This window comes from Prionailurus viverrinus, chromosome B2 (genome assembly GCF_022837055.1).
Source record: "Prionailurus viverrinus isolate Anna chromosome B2, UM_Priviv_1.0, whole genome shotgun sequence".
Classification (NCBI taxonomy): Eukaryota; Metazoa; Chordata; class Mammalia; order Carnivora; family Felidae; genus Prionailurus; species Prionailurus viverrinus.
In genome coordinates, this window is record NC_062565.1 from 37,731,944 (window position 1) to 37,750,007 (window position 18,064).

The 18,064-nt window shown below is 56.0% G+C and overlaps 1 protein-coding gene across 1 annotated transcript; it reads right to left on the reverse strand.

Moving 5' to 3' along the window:
* Positions 1–3,560: 3,560 nt before the first annotated feature.
* KCNK17 (potassium two pore domain channel subfamily K member 17) lies at positions 3,561–17,506 on the reverse strand. Its single transcript, XM_047859973.1, has 5 exons — positions 17,234–17,506; positions 13,988–14,102; positions 9,003–9,163; positions 8,412–8,586; positions 3,561–4,283 (listed from the first exon to the last, which is right to left on the reverse strand). Exons 1-5 carry the CDS (start codon positions 17,504–17,506, stop codon positions 3,973–3,975), a joined length of 1,035 nt encoding a protein of 344 aa, XP_047715929.1. The 3' UTR covers positions 3,561–3,972.
* Positions 17,507–18,064: the final 558 nt, after the last annotated feature.

Below are 18,064 nucleotides of genomic sequence, written 5' to 3' on the forward strand. Positions count from 1 at the left end.
TCAGAGGGGCCAGGGCCCAGGGCCCAGCATGGAGAGTGTATGGGGGGTGGGGGTGAGAGGCCCAGTGACCAGCTGTGTGGGTGGTTTGGGGTGAGCAAAGGGGGGCGGTCAGGGGGTCGATTTCAGGCCAGTGTTCTCTGGGCCTGGAGCCCGGGGGGGGGGGGGGTTCCTAGTGAAGTAAGGGTCAAGGGAACTGGGGATGGGGGAGTCTCAGCATAGCTATTGCCCAGACTATGGGGGTCCTCTGGCTCCTACTGAGTCAAGTCCTTCTCTGAGCCAGCTCCTAAAATGAGTGGACACCCCTCCCCCAGCCAGGCCTCTGGCATTGGAGGGACCGTGAGGGAAGGACCTTGGAACTTTGTGTGTGTGTGTGTGTGTGTGTGTGAGAGAGAGAGAGAGAGAGACAGAGACAGAGAGACAGAGACAGAGACAGAGAGAGGAGAGACAGAAACAGGGAGACATTTCCTTGGATCCAAATGCTTATGATGGCCCAGGAGATGGGTGGGGTCAGGAACTGCCCTCCCTGAAATGTGGTCAATAAAACAATCCAGACAAAATCTGAGGGAAGAGAGGCAGTAAGACGCAGACTCTCTGAAGCCAGCCTCCTCTTTTACAGATGAGGAAACTGAGGCATAGAAAGGGGGAGTGGCTGGTCAAGATCACACAGGGCTTAAAGGAAGTCTCCCTTACCTCTCATGCTCACCCACCAGGATGGGTGGCTACCTTCGCTCAGCATCCACTGAAAATTTCATTTCCCCCCTCTTGAAACAGCATTAAAAAGAACAGCTCTTTTTCCCAGCACTGAGGGGAGAAATAAATAACTTAGTACAAGCAGAAAGCTTACAACAGTGCCTGCACATAATAAGCACCCAATAAATGTTAGGAAATAATGATGACGACCGGGATGATGACGTGGTGATGAAGGGTGTCACTGTTTTAGAAGGAAGCACCATGTGACAGTGAGTCTGATCCTGTCCTGGCTGTGCTGAAGCCACAGAACCGGACAGCCTGTCCAAGGGAGAAGGCAGGGCAGCCGCTGGTGTGAGGGGTCTGCCTGCCCTTCAGTGTTGTGGCAGCAGCTGTGGCCGGTCCCCTGGCCCTGCATTTGCACGCTCGACATGCACTTCCTGGTCTCTGCCAGGAGGTTCCCCTGGGACCCATGCGTGTGCAGACCCCTCATCCCGGCCAGCAGTGTGATGGTATTAGCCTGGGAGCCCCCAAAAGGGCAGGGCTCAGTCCTGCATCACCACTTGCTCAGTCAGGCCTGCCTGGCCGGCCCCGAGCCCTGAGACGGGTCAGCAGAGGCCCTGCCCTCCACGTAGCCACCAGCCTGCGCAGTGCCGGCGTCCTGCCTTGTCCACAGGCGCCTGCCGTGGAACGCCACCAGCTGAGTGGCGCATCATGCTCCGGTCTGATGCGCGCCCTGCTGGGATGTTACGCAGTCATTTGATCCCAGGAGATCAGCCCTGCTCTTATCTCCATCTGCAGAGGAAGAAAGCCATGCAGGGAGATGTTAAGTGATTTGCACAAGTCACAGAGATGGTGAGCCAGGTAGGCTGCCTCCAAGCTCCACACCCTCAGCAGCTAGGCTGTGCTGCTCTGAGGGGCCCCCTGGCCCCCGCCTTCAGGGCCTCGGTGGCCTGGCCTAGGTGGTGTGAGTGAATGAGTGACTTGCTTCCTCGCCTGCACACTTTCTCATGCCACTGTCATTCCCACCTCCCCTCCCTCTCCTCTGAAAGACCTCGCTGCCCATCCTTAGGCCATAGTTTCCGAAGAGGTGGACACAAAATGAGCGACAGGCAGAAGTTTAGGAGAGGAGACGATCAGAAATGAAGACTGGTAGGAAAGCTCTGTTTACAGGGAGGGGACATTGGAAAGAGAATGACCTCGACTGTAGGCAAGGGTCCTTGTTTTATAAGGTTCTGGTCAGCTCTCTTTTCTCTTCCCCCTCGTTCCTTCTCAGGTTCTACCCTCACTGGCTCGATAACTCTAGGTGCTGGGTTGTCCATTCCTGATCGGCTCGATCCATTGTATGAGGGTGGTCTTTGGCTATACCGTTCCTTGTGGGTCATGGGTTTCACGGCCCACTACTTATTTTTAGCCAGGTCTTTTGTCAAATTCCTGAGGGAACCTGAAGGGGAGTAGGTGGTGTCTATTACATTCTTAAGAGGGAACTTACGCCCAAGGGGGTTTGCTGTGGTCAGACGCTCCCAGCATTGTTCTGAACTACGTGTTTTTCCCCACCCAGGGACCTCAGGTCCTAACCTTTCCCTCTCTGCCTGCTGAATCCTATCTTTTCCCATCATATTACCCCTCTCGCTTCCTGGATTGGTGCTTCAGGGTTGCAGCGACTCCTCTCATTGGCCATGGAGCAGACATCTGCAGGCAATTGGCCAATCAGAAGCCTTCCTCTGCCCCATGGGCAGCACCACAGGCTGGTGCTCTCTGGGGCAGGCATTGTGAGCATGGGTAGGGGTGTGCATGGGGTAGATGGCTTGATGGAGGTGAGAGGGGCTCTAGGAGGCCAGGCAGGGGGAGAAAGGGGCTCAACGCGAGGCAGTGCGGGAACCATGGAAACCAACCCAGCACTCTGGCCTCTCTGTCTCTCCCAGGTTTGAGTTCTGGGTCCTCTCTCTGGAGTGTGCAAAGTACAAGGATGCCAGTTCTAGGCCTCTAGCAATCTCTTCCTCACCTCCGTTTTCCTCTGCCTGCCCTGTGGGCCTTAGGAAGAGGGCACAGACCCTGTTGTTTACTCGCTGGTATTTGTTCCTGGGTCTGGCCTTGGTCCACTTAGGGCCAGGCCGGATGGCGCAAGTTGGATGGTGTAACAACCCTTCCTTCTTCCTTGGCCAAAAGGCTGCCCTTGATCCAATTTTAGGAGGGCTCTGAGGCTCCATAGGGAGGGGCCACATGGAGCCCCCTGGGTCCCTGTGCCACTACCTGCAATGTGGTGGAGGGAAGCCAAGTTACAGGTATCCACCGAGGTGGAGAACCCAGCTGCCGTTGGTGACCCTCAGGTGCAGCTGGTACTGCCAGGGGCTCCTGGCTGGGCTTGGGGACCTGAGTGTGGTAGGGGTATACCGGCTTAGTAGCAGCCCTAAGTGAGAGACAGAAATGCTCAGGGTGAGACTCTGCAAAAAGAAGGAATCTCTGCAAACCCTACCTGGCCTAGCAAACTGTGATTGCCGTCTTCAAACGCAGCGGGGCAGGGTGAGGCAGGAGGAGCCCACTGGCCTGCCCCTGGCTTTTCTCTGGTGTGAGGGAGCCACAGAGCAAGGATTCAGCAGCCAGACTGGGGCCAGCTGCCTATTAGCTGTATCAACCCTGACCGTTGGGAGTTTACCTGGAAGGTCTCTGGACGTGAAGGGGGCCTTGAACTTCAGCCCTTAATCCATTCCTTCTACCAGTCCTGGGCAAACTCACCTGGGAAAGGAGTGGATTCTGTGTATGTTCCAGTCTCAGATGCTGCCTTTGTCTCTGGGTACGTAGGTCAGTTAGAATTAGTTGTGGTTGTGAGTGACAGAAAACCCCAAATAAAACTGTAGTAAACGAGATCGACATTTATTTTTCACTCACACAAATGAAGTCTGAAGGTATTCGGTCCAGATTGTTAGGGAAGCTCTTCAACCATCAGGAACCCAGGCTCTTCCTGTCTTACTGTGTCACAGATCACAAACATGGCTCTACCTCATGGTGCAACATGGTTGCCAGAGCTCCAGCCACTATATCAGTATTGCAGCCAGCTAGAAAAAGGAAGTAGTGAAGAGGAGCACACTACCTGCCACAAAAAGTCAGTCATAAGTACCACAGGATTCTTCTCCGTGTATTCAATTGGGCTGAATTTAACCATATAGCTGCAAATAGCCTCAAGGGAAGATAAAAAAAAGTAGTCTTTAGTCTGGGTGGTTATGTGCCAAGCTTAAAGCCAGGGCTCTTGTTACTGAGGAAGATGGAACGCATACGGGAGTATAACTAGTTGCCCTTTCCACAACATGAGACCTGAGTAGAGGGTTCTGGATGCTGCATGATTCTCACAGGCCCCTCTGGACAGCAGCCTGACTGTGGCAAACGGGGTTCTGCCTCCCCATCGGGGCTCTGCCTCCAGCTTTGGGGCTTGAAGTTCTCTTTGGAGCTGTGGTGGTAGCAGGAATATGATCTCCCCGGGGTCTCCAGCAGGGAGAGGATGAGTTTGATGATCAAGGCCAGCCACGCCATCCCGAAGAGGATCCATAGGGACACTGTATTCTTGTACCACAGCGGGTACCTCCGGGAGGGGTCCATCCCTGGGGGGGAGAGGCAAAGTCAGAGGAAAGAAGTCTGGCAAAGTCAAGGCCACATTCCCAAACAGAAACAGCCACACATGGCTTGATGTATATGAGCAGAATATGGGAAGTTCAAACTGGTCTGAGATTGCTAGCCTTGTGGTCACTGCTATAGGATGCTAGGAAGCCTCCCTGGATTGACACTCTGAGTTGAGTTTGGAAGCTACATTTCCTCTTTGTCCTTCTGATGGACTCTGTGCTCTATCCCAGTGCTTCAAAGTGGGGTCCCTAGACCAGCAGCATCAGCATCACCTGAGAGTTTGCTAGAAGTGTAAATGGTCGGGTCCCCCTCCAGACCTACTGAATGCAAACCCTGGGGTGGGCCCAGCAATCTGTTTTAACAAGCCTCCCAAGAGATTCTGATGCCCGCTCTGTTGTTTGCCTGTCTCTGTGTTTGGTTTCCTCATATCTGAACAGAGGCAACTTGCCAAGAGCTTTGGGGACAACAGGTGGAACCACTGGAGTTTGTATCCCGCCCCAGTTCTCCCTGGCTGTGTGACCTTCATCTGTCTGAATATCCCTCACCTGTGAATGAGGAGAATCCTTTCTTCCCAAGCCCTTGGCTTTTGGGATGAAGTCCTAAGGCCCTTATCTACTCCCCCAGCCTTGATTTACATACCTTTTCCCTGCTGAGTGCTGTGCTTGTCACTCTGGGCTTTCTCTTGTTCTCCCATCCATCTCCAGTCCTGCCCCAGGGCCTTTGTATTTGCGGTCCTTCCAGCTCAGAATGCTCTTCATTTCCACTTCCTCATGGCCTATTGAACTTCCCCTAATCCAGCAGATAGACCTCAGCCCATGTGCTTCTGCTGGGTTAAGTTACTTATTCTCTCTGGGATCCCCACACCGGCACCCCAAACATAATCAGGACTGGGTGAGTAATGGCAGAGGGAAGGGACAGATAGAGGTCATTGGAGGGCTTAGATAAGTCATTTCAAGAGCTTGCTCCATAACTCAATTCTTCCTTCTTTCCTAGGGGTCTGTCTTGTCACCCTCATCAAATCGGGATTGTTCAAGGGCGAGGTCTGTCCTCTTATTCTCTCAACATCTTTTTCTGTCTTCGTGTTCTGTCCCACCCATCCCTCTGTCTCCTGGCCCCAAGACAACCTCTGTTCCCTGTCATTCAGGCCTGGGTCCCTTTCCTGGGCCCCAGCTCGGGAATGAGCCTGCAGCCCTGGACCCCACCTCACTGCCTGGCAGGAGCCGGGATTGGATTAGGCTGATTGAGTTATGGGGCCAAGATTCCGCTGGCAGTCCCAAATGAGATCAGCGGTGAGCCAGCTCTCGGCCCCTGCCACCCACCAGTTCGGCTTGCTCCTGGCAGCGGAGGGGAGGGGGTGTCCTTCTCTCATTTTATTTCATTTTTTTAGCCGAAATCATAAGTGGCGGGTGATCTGGCAGCTGGCAAGGCGCTCAACTGCGTTGCAAATGCAATTGGGGGAAGTGGGGGATGAGGCCAGGGAGGAGCAGGAGGCTGGGACCGGGGTGCTGCTCTGGCCATGGCCTTTGGGAAAAGAGGAACAGCTATGAAGACAACACCCGTGGGGCTGCTGTGACAGGGACAACGGGCCACCTGAGACCAGGTGGTGGACCTCAGCATTCCCATCCAAGAAAGGGTTTGACCTTGTCCTTGGAGGACAAAGAAGGTGGAGAGACATGGGTGGGAGTGGTCTTTCCGGGGGCCTCGTGGGTTTGAACCACGTCTCCTCAGTCAGGATGTTCGGTGGAAGGGGACTAACTCTGGGAAGCCTTGGCCCCATCCTCCAGCCTTCCTGGCCCTGCCACTCCCCACGGGGTGGCTGGCAGGAAGCAGAGACCGTGATCAGCCCTCCTTGCTCCAGTAGAGACTGCTGCGTGGATGTCGCGGGCCCTCCCTGATGCTGGCGGAGGCCTTTCCTGCCATTCCCAGGGTGTCTGTCTGTGTCTAGACCTGTATCCGCCCTGCCTCAGAGGAATGTGGAGCCTCAGGACATCCTTACGAAGATTCCCCTTCAGCCCCGTGTAGGCTTCTCCAGGCAGGATTCCAGGGGAGCTTGCTGTCAGCTCTTCCCACCCAGGACCAAACTTTGGGGGACCTGGTGATCAGTAGGCACCAGGAGACTGTTGTTGAGAGCCTTGTCCCCACTTTTCCTCCCCTCTCCTTGCACTGGACACCCTCAGAGAACCAGGTCTTCTGGGTTCAGGACTACCATTGGGGCAAATCCCGAGTTTCATGCCCTGAGCCCTGGTGGTGCAGGACCCATCACATCACATAGCCCTGGGTTGAGGTTGCTATGGCTGAGCCCCTGGTGGCCCCGATGCAGGGTGGAAGAGGGAGAGCTCAGAGTGGAGAAGGAGGCAGGGCTCAGCCACAGAATAGCCCTCACCAGCCTACCCATGGATTTGGGACTCCCATCCTAAGACCATGGGAAAACACTGAAGGTTTTCGCAGGACCTAGGCAGGTGACGTGATAGCACTTGTAATTTTTTAAAGGTCCTAAAAGCCAAGGCGGGGACAGAGTTACAGGCCTCACAAATCTATGGGTGCCATTCCATGTGCTTTATGTGAATGGCAACACTTTAGGGTTGTGTACTGCCCAACCTACATAACCAGCCATGTACAACAGGCCTGGCTGGACTAAGAAGATGGCAGTGGGAACAGAGAGGAGAGGACAGATCCAAGAATCATTCTCTGATCTGTGACAGGGACAGATGTGGCCCTTGGAGCCACTGGGCTAAGCTCTCCTCAGACCTGTCTCACCACTTTGAAGGTAGGTGGGTACACTCCAGTTGGAAGAAACCTTCTCAAAAATTTCTTTTCAGAGCAACAGCCTCCCTCCAGGATTGAAGATATTGGGAAGGGACAGCATGAGGCCCCTGACACAGGATGCTTCTTCTTAAGGAAAGAGAGGTTCAGGGAAGGGGGGACCCTGAACACAGGTGAGAAGGCACGGAGGGGGTCTCAGCCATCACCTAGCCCTGACCGCTTATTTTATATATAGGAACACTGAGGCCCCAGAGGGGGTGCGTGACGGGGTCTGGAAAGAGTATGAGTCTGGGAGTCAGCCGATCAGAATTCTAGCTAGCTGTGCAATCTCGGGCAAATGGCTTGGCCTCTCTGAGCTTCAGCTTTCTCCTCAGTAAAATGGGGGTGACAGTTGTCACTCTAGGTGGCTTGGGGTGCTAGCTAGCTGTTTGTTACTTTGGTAAGACCTCATTTCAATATCCCAGGCTGGGTTCTGTCTCCATAGATGTGAAGAAGGACAGGGCCTCCTCCCTAATTTAGGGCCAGGGGTCCTTGAGACCAGTGTGGTGGTGGTGCCAGGGGCCACGGCTCATGTGGTGAACCTTCAGGGGAGGGCAGCACAGGGGGATAATGAGGCTGAGCTGAGGTCCCAGCCACCCCTGCGGCCCCACAGAATGTCCCTCCACTGCCACCTGCTGGGCACCTGCCTCAGCTTTATCATGCAAGGCCAGTGGCTTCTGGGACCCCTGTCTTGCCCACACTGGGTAGTGATGGCTGATTAAACCTCATGTTGGGCCTTCTGGACCATGCAGCCCTTCTTTACTGGCACTCAGAGTTCATCTGCCAACGCGGGTCGGGGGAGGCTGGGTTTTCCTGAGTCTCCCAGACTCTCCAGCCTGGTCCCTGTGGCCTGTGGTGTGGAACATATGGCCCTCAGCCCAGGAACAGTGGGAAGCTTGGCGTTTCATGAGGTGGGGTGAAGTGGGGAGGAGAGACCCTGGGACAAGGAAGGACCAGGGAGGGCGGGTCAGGGACTCTCTTAATTTGGTGAGCTCTCATAACAACAGTTGAGCCTGTGGACATTTTCAGCGCTTGTCAAGAGAACCAGGACTGTGACTTATAGCCAGCCCCAAGCGCTGGGTTCAAATTCCAGTCGTCACTTTTTACCTGGGTGACTTTAGCCCCATCACACAGCAAAGCAGGTTGAACCTTCCCAGGACTGTGTCCTCTGGACTCTGGGCCTCCGAGCGCCCCCCCACCCCCTCCAGGGCCTGGCGCATGACAGGTGCCAGCGAATGGAGCAGGCGAGTGGAGGCCAGGCAGCTGAGTGCCCAGCCTCCCTCCCGCTGCCTGCAGGGGTCTCTCACCGATCACGTAGTCGCCGAAGCCCACGGTGCTGAGGGTGATGAAGGCGAAGTAGAAGCTCTCTACATAGCTCCAGCCCTCCATGTGGCAGAAGAGCAGTGGGGGCAGCAGCAGGAAGAGCAGGAGGCCCGAGAGGAGGGCACCGGAGCCTGCCAGCCACCGAGCCTTGGCAGGGTCCTGTGGGTGCATGCAGTACCCAGGCCCCATGTGGCTTCTGCCCAGTGCTTGGGGAACAGACAGCCTTGGGGGATCCTGAGCAGGAGACAGGGATACACTCCCTCCCGGCAAGAAGGGGCTATTGGGGCCCCTCCACCTCGTCTGTGTTCTCCAGGTTCCTGGGCAAGACCTTGGCTGGCTGATACCCTTCCAGTCGGCCAGCTGCTACCCCGTGCTCTCTACTGATGCCCTTTTATCACTAATGACCTCCATTCTGGGCAGCGGCCTCCAGTCCCACCACATCCCCACTAGTAACCCTGATTCCCAGAGGTAACCCCTGCTCCCTCCAGTGACCTGCCCCCCGGGGCCTCCTGATTCCCACTACCCCACTCATCCTAGAAGTAACCCAGCCCCCCTCACTCCCACAGCCCATGCACCTGCCAGGCGCCCCCCAGGCTGCGGGCACAGTGATGCACTCCCTGCTGCATGAGATGCCCCAGTCGGTTGAGCACCACGAGGTTGAGCGGGATCCCCACAAGAGCAAAGAAGATGCAGAAGAGGCGGGCAGCCATCGTATGGGGGCTCAGGTTGCCGTAGCCTGAGGCAAGACAGAGGCACATCAGGGGACCTTTCCATCCCCAGGGGCCCTCATTCCTAACCCCCTCCAGCTGGCATTTACCGGAGGCCTTCCTTTCCCAAGCCAGGACTGCAGGGGTCCCTATACCTTCACTCCCTCAGAACACCCTCTACTCCAGCTGGGGACTCCCTCCTGGACTTACAGCTCCAGGAGGCTCGGCAGTGTGTGTGAGCTCAAACCCACAAAGGGTAAGACTCCGTTCTCTCCCTCATTTCCCCCTTTCTGGGTGGACATGGGAGAGGGGCATGGAAGGGCATGGAGCCTCTAGGTGCTGCATCTCCGGGATCAGCTGCACCGTTTGAGCCAGGGCCCTGCGGCCTCCAGGCTCCTGTCTCTGGGCGCAGCCCCCAAGCCAATGCAGCATCCCCGGCAGGCAGTCTTGCCTGGGGCCCCCACTGCCCGGCCTGGCCAGGCCTTCCTCAGAGCCACCTGCAGTCTGAGGCTGGGCCTACTCAGGCCCTTCCCATCCTCTCTCTCCTTTCTCAGGCATCATGCCTACTTTGCAGTCCGGCTGTCACCATCTGTCCTGCTCCTTCTTCAGCCTTCAAAGGCCTCCCTCCCCTCCCCTCCCCCCCATATGCCTCTGCACATCTGATTCTGCCTTGATGCCTGATTTGCAGAATGCCCTAACACACCCAGGCTCCCTCCCAAACCCCTCAGGAGCGAGGGGCCGTGGATGGACAATCAGGCGACCTGATGGAGGGCCAGGTGGAGGTTGGCTATCTTCTCTGTCATGAAGATAAGGGATGGGGGAGGCTAGGGGACGATGAGGCATTCCTCCAAAGATTCAGTTAGCCTGGACATCCTTTCCTCTTTCATTCTCCTCCGTTTCTGTCTCCCCACTTTTTGGTCACCCCCCCCACACACACACATTCCTGTCTTGTGCTAAATGCAAGCCTGACTATATCGTCTCCCAGATCATGACCCATCATTATTCCTTTGGAAGGTCCAAAGTCTCACCCAGCCCATCTCTGAGCCCATCTGGTCCCCTACTTTCCCAGTTCTGGCCACACTCCTGCCCTGCTGAATCCCCAGGCCCCCTCCTGCCTCTGTGCCTTTGAACATGACTCTCCCTCTACCAAGAGCATGCTTCCCTCCTTGCCTGCCTATAAATGGCAGCCCCAGTGCAGCAGCTTCCCCAGCACTTGGCCATCTTTGAGGGTAACCCACTGTATAAGAATGATCTGTTCCAAGTCTGCCATCCTCGAGAGTCATGAGCCCCTCAAAAGCAGGGGGTCATAATCAGCTTTATATTCTCAGCAACTGGCACAGGATCTGATACCTAATTAGGTGCTCACCAAATGTGTGTTGAATGAGTTTAAGAATGAATGAATGAATGAATGGGAAATGCGGGAATGAATGTGTAAATAGATGAATGGATGCCTCGCACCCTGTCCCCCTGCCCAGACTGGTCAGCATTCCCACATACTTCACGCTCACTTGTACTGGATTGAAATTGGTGGTTTACACTAACTCTCACCTTACTGAGGGGTCTCAGAGGGGATGGTCCCAAGAGAGGCCAAAGCATCCACTAATTTAGAGCATGGGCTTTGGAATCAGAAGTGCTTCCTGGGTTTGGATCCCAGCTCTGCCCCTTGAAGGCTGTGGGACCTTGGGGAAGTGGCTTGGCCTCTCTGAGCTTCTGTTTCCCTGTCTGTGAGATGGAGATGTTGACATCAACCTCACAGTGTTTGCGTGCGGGACAAAAGGAGGCAATGGCAGTGTGCCATAGATGGGAATGTGAGCCCTCAAGCCTGTAATAGACAGAAGGTGTGGAAGGAATGTTTGCCGCATGAATGAATGGATGAATGAACTCCACTCCACCAGCTTGTGGTCTGAGGACCTCAGCAACCTCTTCTAGAGCCTCATCCATTCTTCACCTAATTGGCTTTTACAGGTTCATTTAGAGGAGGGAACTCTATTGGCATCCAGGGATGCCTGACTCCTCACTGACCCCTCCTCTTCTAACCGTGGGTCCTCCCAGTGCTATCGTCTGTCCCTCGGGGTCTTTTCTAACCTGTGGAATGGTAGCACTTAGATTCCAAGTCTGGGAGGACCCCCGTGAAGCTTTTCCCTTTCTCAGGCTGACATTAAGTGAGTTTTTCTTCTCCCATCATTCTCAGCCAGCCCTAGCTCAGCGCCGTCGGTGGATATCAGTGAAGCCCTCATTTGCCTGCTCAATTCTCGGCGACCATGGCTCCATCTAAGCCACCTCTCCCTTCAGCAGGTCTCCTATCTGTCACCTCTTTCACTTTGCTAGTCGACCCCTAGGACATCCCAGGAAAGCCTTGTGTGGTTGGGCTGCCCTGTACCTCCTCTGAAGTCAGCCTTCATTTCCAACCCTTTCCAATCACCTGGTCCTCTTTACTGTTCCCCAAGCCCATCAGCAACACTCCTATCAGGGACTTTGCACTTGCTTCCCCAGATACTTACACAGCTTTCTACCTTATTCCGTTCATGTCTCTGCTTCAGTGTTACCATTACAGCAAGGCTTTCAAAGGCCACTTTATATACAATAGTTCCCCATCACTATGAGACTCCCTTCCCTGGCATTATTTCTCTCTATGCACCTCCCAGTACCTGAATATTGCCTATGTATCTGTTTGTTTGTTGGGTGTCCTTTTGCACTACAACATCAGCTCCCCCAAGGGTAGGGACTTGCCAGTTTTGCTCACCATTGTCTCACTAGAACTTTCTGGCTCCCCCACCTACTAAGTCTATTTGTTGAATGAATGGATGGCTAGAGGAGTGAACAAATGAACAAGCCATGGATGGAATTCATAGATGATGGACAATTTGGGGGGGGGCAGGGTTCAGGCCTGTACAGCTGGCCTAGAGGTGTTCATGGGCCTGTCAGACATTATTTCATTTTGGGGCTTGGAAAGTACAACCCTTACAGGGTACTAGACCCAGGATGACAGGGACGCCAAGGAGGCAGTCCTCTGCTGTGCCCCTCAGGGTACCCCTTCCTTCCTTCATGGAGTGTTCCACATGTACCCCATCTTCCTCTCCCTTCCTCTCCTCCTCTCTCTGCATGCCCTCTGCACACACGCATGTGTGTGTGTGTGTGTGTGTGTGTGTGTGTGGTCAGAATCACCAGGTCATGAACTTCCCCCCTGTTCACCCTAGAATGGCTCTCTCCTTCTTCCTGTTGCTTAGAATTTCCACTCTATTTGTAAACCCTCTAAAGGCAGGCACTATTGGAAAGAGCAAGGTAGTCCCCCAGCTGGGTTTCAAACCCCATAGCTGCTTACTTTCCTTGGGGAAAGGGCAACTGCTGTGTGCCTCAGTTTCCTCCTCCGTGACATGAAAATAATAAGCCCTATTTTGGAAGTTGGACCATACAGACAAAATGAAATCTCAATTGTAGAAGTGCCCTTCACGGTGCCTAGTACAAGTAGACCACGTGTGCAGGGAGAGCTGGGCTCCCCCTTCCTCTGCCCTCCTTCCCTTCAGAGCTGGCTCAGATAGCTTTAGGGCAGAACCGAGTAAAGACGAAGGGACGGGCTGCCAAACTCGGAATTCAATGAACCAAGGGTGTAGGAGGTATGGGCTTTAGAGATTACAGACCCCCCACACAGCTAGGACGCCTCCCCACAGTGACTCTGCATGGAACATCCCCCCTGCCCTGGGAATCACTAAGGGCTGGAGGGGATGGGTGTTTTGGGAATTTGAGTGCCCACTGTATGCTGGCCCTGTAGACCCAGGGGGTGTAAAGATGAATAAATACCATCCTGGCTAGTTCTTCCACGGCCACAGGGTCCATGGAGTCTCAGGGGCCTCCCAAGCATGCTTGCCTCAAGGTGGAGGACTACCCAAGCCCCTGTGTAGCCCTGAGACCCGCTTCCAAGAAGTATTGGTTGATTTAAAGCTAAGCAGAGTCCGCTGGGAGCTCCTGCTTGGCTCCCCTGTGGGGGGGACAGAGACTGGGACACTGGTTGCCAGGGAGAGGATCCTGGCTGGCCAAGAGCTGGTAGAGGTTGCCCTGGCCAGCAGTGGTGTCCGCCTGCCACCTGGTGGTAACTCCAGGGTCATGCAGGAGCGGGGCCTCCGCCAGAGAAGGGGGATGGGGCTCTGGACTTGAGTTATTTCCTGGGTTTCAGAGCTGGAGGGACCTAGGCTGCTCTCCTCCTTCCCCTTCCAACAGCCCCCAGGCACCCTTCCAGGGCTGGTTCCACCTTCACTCTCCTGAAGGCTGGGCTAAGGAAACGGGAGGGAGATCTGGTCCCAGGGCTCTCTGTGTGAGGGAGGAAGGGGGCTTGGAGAGAATGGCGATGGGGTGCGAGGGGTGCCTTAGTGAGCTGGGGAGAGGCCTCCAGGAATGGCCACCTTTCCCCAACACTGAGAACAGGGGATGCAAAGGGTCTTTTTGTATTTCTGCCCTTCCTTCCTTCCCAATTTTCCCTTGCCCTCCACATCCCCAGTGTTGGGTGGGCTAGGCTCAGGGGACCAGGAGACTTAGAGAGCTGAAACACATCTTACTGCTACACGGGGGCTATGTCCTGAAAGGTTGTGTGGGGCAGAAATCCCCCAAGAGCAGCCCTACTCAAATGTCGTCTTGCACAAAAATCTCTTGGAGACCTCAGTAAAATGCAGAACTGGATTCAGCAAATCCCAGGTCGGCCCCAGATTCTGCCCACAGATGGTGGCCACGCTGCTGGGCCTGAGTGCACTTGGAGTCTAGTGACCTAGTAACTCTTCCAAAAGGCACCGGTCCCCTGACCCCTGTCTTTCGGGGGGCGGGGTCACACTCCCCACCCCACTCTGGCCCCATCCTGCTCTTACCAATCGTGGTGACCGTGGACACAGAAAAGAAGAAGGAGCCCACGAGCTCCCAGCGCCCCATGCTGGTGGTGTTGCCAAGGACGATGTCCCCACTTTGGTACGCTTGGACGATGCCCTGGGGGAGAGGCTGCAGTGACCACCATGGTCTGTGGGGCGACTGGGCCCCTGCACTCAAACACATACACATGTGTGCATGAATACACATGCATGGGGGTGTGTACACACACACACACACACACACACACACACTCATGGACAATCGTCACAACCACTCTTTGATCTCAGCCCTTCCAGGGCAAGCAGGCTCTCTTCCTGTCCAGTCAGGGCCTCCCCAGGGGCAGGGACCATGGAGAGAGATCCTTTTCTTCTCTACCCCAGAGCCCAGGTCAGCTCAGGATGTCTCACCAGCTGGAAGAACACCATTTTTCCCCCTTCTCTTGCTCCCTCCCATTCTTGCAACAGACACTGGCCAGGCAGGACATGGGGTGTCAGTCCTCAGTGGGTCAGAGACAGATTTAACCAATACAGCACAGTCAGTGCAGCTTTGGGCATTAAGGCAGTACAGCTGCATGGTCCTGGACAAGATACCCAACTTCTCTGTGCCTCAGTTTCCTTATCTGCAAAATGGGAATAGTAATAGCACCTGCTTCATAGAATTGTTTGTGAAGGTACAGTGAGGTGTTTGGTGTAGACTTAGAACAGTACGTGGGACGTAGTAAGTGGTAGTGGTTGCCATCATCAACATTATTACCAGTATAATGCTGTAGGAATACTGAGAGGAAGGATGTTTATTCTGACGGGGGTAGAAGCAGAAGGTGCACGGAGGGGGTGATGTTTTAGTTGGGCTTTCTTTGAGGGTCAAAAAGAACTGCTCCTGGTAGAAGGGACATTTAGGTAGATGGGACAGCAGGAGCAAAGCCTGGGAGACAGGACTGTGCCTGGGATCTAGTACAGGGAGACGGAGAGGCAGCTGGCAGCCAGGCCACGCTTGGCTCTGCCATGCCAGGGATGGAACAGCAGGCCTCTCCCAAGGTCAGTGAGCAAAGAGGAGGCAAGAGCAGGTCCGTGTGTTCCCTGGAAGCTGGCAGCATAGGAGTTAGCACACCAGAAGAGGAGAGACTCTTGAGGGGTGAGTGATGGAGAGGGCCTGGCCTGCATCCAGCACAGAGTGGGCCAGGAGGAACAGAGAGGAGACACTCAGAAACCTAGGACTCTGGTCCTATTTGGTGTGGGTAGTCAGGGAAGCATCGAAACCCCTGTAAGGGTGTGGGGATGCGGGCTGGATGACAGACTTTTAGCATAGGTGGAAGGGCCCGGCTGGGAGGAGGAGGGTTGTTGCTTTGGGGGGATCTGAGGAAGTTGCACGCACGTGTCTACCCTCAGGGGGGGATCTGGGTTGGAGACACCACATTCTTATTTCGGGGATGGTGAAAGCCACAGGATGGTTGAAGAAGGGGTAAAGTGCAGGTGGAGGGGCACCTGGGTGGCTCATTCAGTTAAGTGTCTGACTTCAGCTCAGGTCATGATCTCACAGTTTGTGGGTTTGAGCCCCACATCGGGCTCTGAGCTGATAGAGTAGAGACTGTTTGGCATTTTCTCTCTCCCTCCCTCTCTGCCCCCCCCCTCCCCTTTCTCTGTCTCTCTGTCTCTCTCTCAAAAAGAAATAAAGAAGCACTTAAAAAAAAGTGCAGGGGCAGCTGAAGGGGGTTGTGGGGGAAGTGTACAGAAATGAAAGCCCTGTGAGGAAAGGTGGGAAACACCCACATACACACATCTGCACTGAGATCCATCTTGGCGGTTAACAGGCCCATCCCTGGCTGTGCAGCCATTCATGTATTTGTATTTAACGTCTCTGAGCCTCAGTTTCTTCATCTCGAAAATGGGGATGATAAAATGGTACCTACCTGTGAGGTAGGCGAGGAGGAAAGGAGTCAATACAAGTTAATAGTCTAGGAACAAGGCTCCACACACAGTACGTGCTACACAGAAGCATTTACCATTATCACTGCCATCACTGTCTTCTTCCCTGGGCCTGTGCTGCCGGGAATTGAAATTCTCCACCTTTGCAAAGGGGTGTCACCCAGCCTCCAGGACCAGGCAGCCCGCGGTGTTTGTAAAAGTTTAGAGGTGGGGGCGGTGGAGGTGCTACAGGAGGTCCTTAGCGGAGACCGTCCTTCCCCTGCCCGGCTCCAGGCCCTACACCATCAGCCCAGTCCAAGGGCTCAGGACTCTACCACTGCCCCAGTGCCATGTCACTTCCCACCCAGGGACATTTCCCTGCTACCTTCTGGGGACTGGCTTTGGGTTGGCGACCCTGGCACTCAGGCCCTGCCCTCCTCGATGGAGGCGGCACCGGGACTTCGGGACGCGGAATCGGGGCTAGGGGCACAGCAGCCTGTCTGCCGATCAAGCATCCGCCAAATCCCGCAGGTCCCAGTCCGGTGCGGCCCCGCCCCGAGTCGAAGGACACCTCCACCCAGCTGCGATGCCCCGCCCCTAAGAGCCTCCTCAGCCTTTCCCCTCCCCTCCGCCCCTCTGGGTCCCCACCCCCCCAGAGCAGTCTCCGTGCTCCGAGACCTCTGCACCTCCCCTCCGCGTCTAGCCCCTGAGTCGGAATACAGGAGTAAAACGGATTCAGCCAAAGAGCGCCCCTGTGTCTGCCCCCGCTAGTTCCCGATCGGGTCTGCGCCCTGGGAGCTCCGAGTTCCCCTCCACTCACCCGCTGGGACGAGCGCGCCCTGTGCCCTTTGCCCCCAAGACTCCAACCGTGCCCTCAGTCTTGCTCCTCCTCTGACACTGCTCCTCGCCCCCAGTTCTCCTGTTTGCACTCTCTCTGGAAGGGGTCGGGCGTGCCCTTTCGTCCTTCGCCCGCGGGGCGACCCCGACGCAGCGCCGCGCGGTCCTAGTGGGACCCTTGCCCCGCCACCTCCCAGGCCTGTCCAGTGCGCCCTGCCCCCATTCGGCCCGACCCGGCTAGGCGCGCCCCCTGTCATCCCGTGCTCAAAGTAGGGTGTTTGCGCCCAGCAACCGTCCGGACCGGGCGGGTTGTGCCCTCTCCGCCCTAAAGGAGGACAGGGCGCTAAGGTGCGCTTCCCTCCGGCCGCCCCGGAGCCGGGTCCGCGGCCGTCCAGCCCAACCCTCCCATCCCCCGCCCGCTCGAGTCGTCCCGCGTCGATCCCCGCCTCCTCTCTCCCGACCCGGGGCGTGCCCTCCCGCCCCCCGCCCGTGCCTCCGCTCGCCCCTGACCCGGATCAACGAGTCCAGCGCCGGGCCATCCAGACACGTGAAGTTCTGCAGCAGCGCCCATTTCTCGCGCTGGAACCTCGCGCTGGAGTCACGCGCCGCGGGGCTCTCCAGCACCCAGAACACGCCGGTGCCCAGCGCCAGGTAAGCCAGGTAGGCGAGCAGCAGGAGCACGGTGCCCGGCACGGCGCAGTGTGGAGCCCTGTCGTCGGACGCCGCCGGGGCTCGGGGTCTGCACAGAGCCAGAGAGGCAGGGAGGCCATGGCCTGGAGCCATGGCCTAGGGCAGAGGCGTAAGGAAGGGACTAGGAGCTCGGCTGGTGCCCTCCCCAGCCAGCGCCTGCCTGTGCCCAGTTTTCTCAGTTTTCTCCTGTGCCCAGGAGGCTTGCGGGAGAATGGGACAGCCCTGCCCCACCCTGCACCGGGATCCAATCCCAGGGACAAAACGAGCCCCAAGCTGTGGGCACCTGGCCCCGCCTAGAATGTGTGTGGAGTGCTCACCCCCCAGGCCTAGCTCAGGGGAAGGGGAGGGGTGCTGGGAGACCGCAGGCTCTGAGGTGGAAGGGGCCCAGAGCCCCCCAGCGTGTCCTACTGTAGCAAACAGTGGGAGGGACTCCTGGAGACCGCACTCAAGGGGGAAGAGAAAGTAGAAGCCAAGTTTATTGTCTTAGGGCCCCAGCCTAAGCTCTTGGACCCTGGGACCCTTGCCTCCTGTCAAGTCCTTCCTGGATCTCTTGCAACACCACCCTTTCCTTTCCCAAAGATGAGGGACTCCAGCTGATCACCACTTGTCTATGAACTTGGGAGGTGAGAGGATTCTTGACCAGTGGGCTTG

Bases quoted from the DNA above. Each gene is read 5' to 3' on its own strand.
- KCNK17 (XM_047859973.1), bottom strand. From the start codon at position 17,506: ATGGCTCCAGGCCATGGCCTCCCTGCCTCTCTGGCTCTGTGCAGACCC. The intron at 14,103-17,233 runs GTCAGGGGCGAG...CCTCTCCCCCAG, and splicing joins CGCTGGACTCGTTGATCCGG to GGCATCGTCCAAGCGTACCA. The intron at 4,284-8,411 runs GTGAGAGACCCC...TCTCCCCCCCAG, and splicing joins CTTCGGCGACTACGTGATCG to GGATGGACCCCTCCCGGAGG.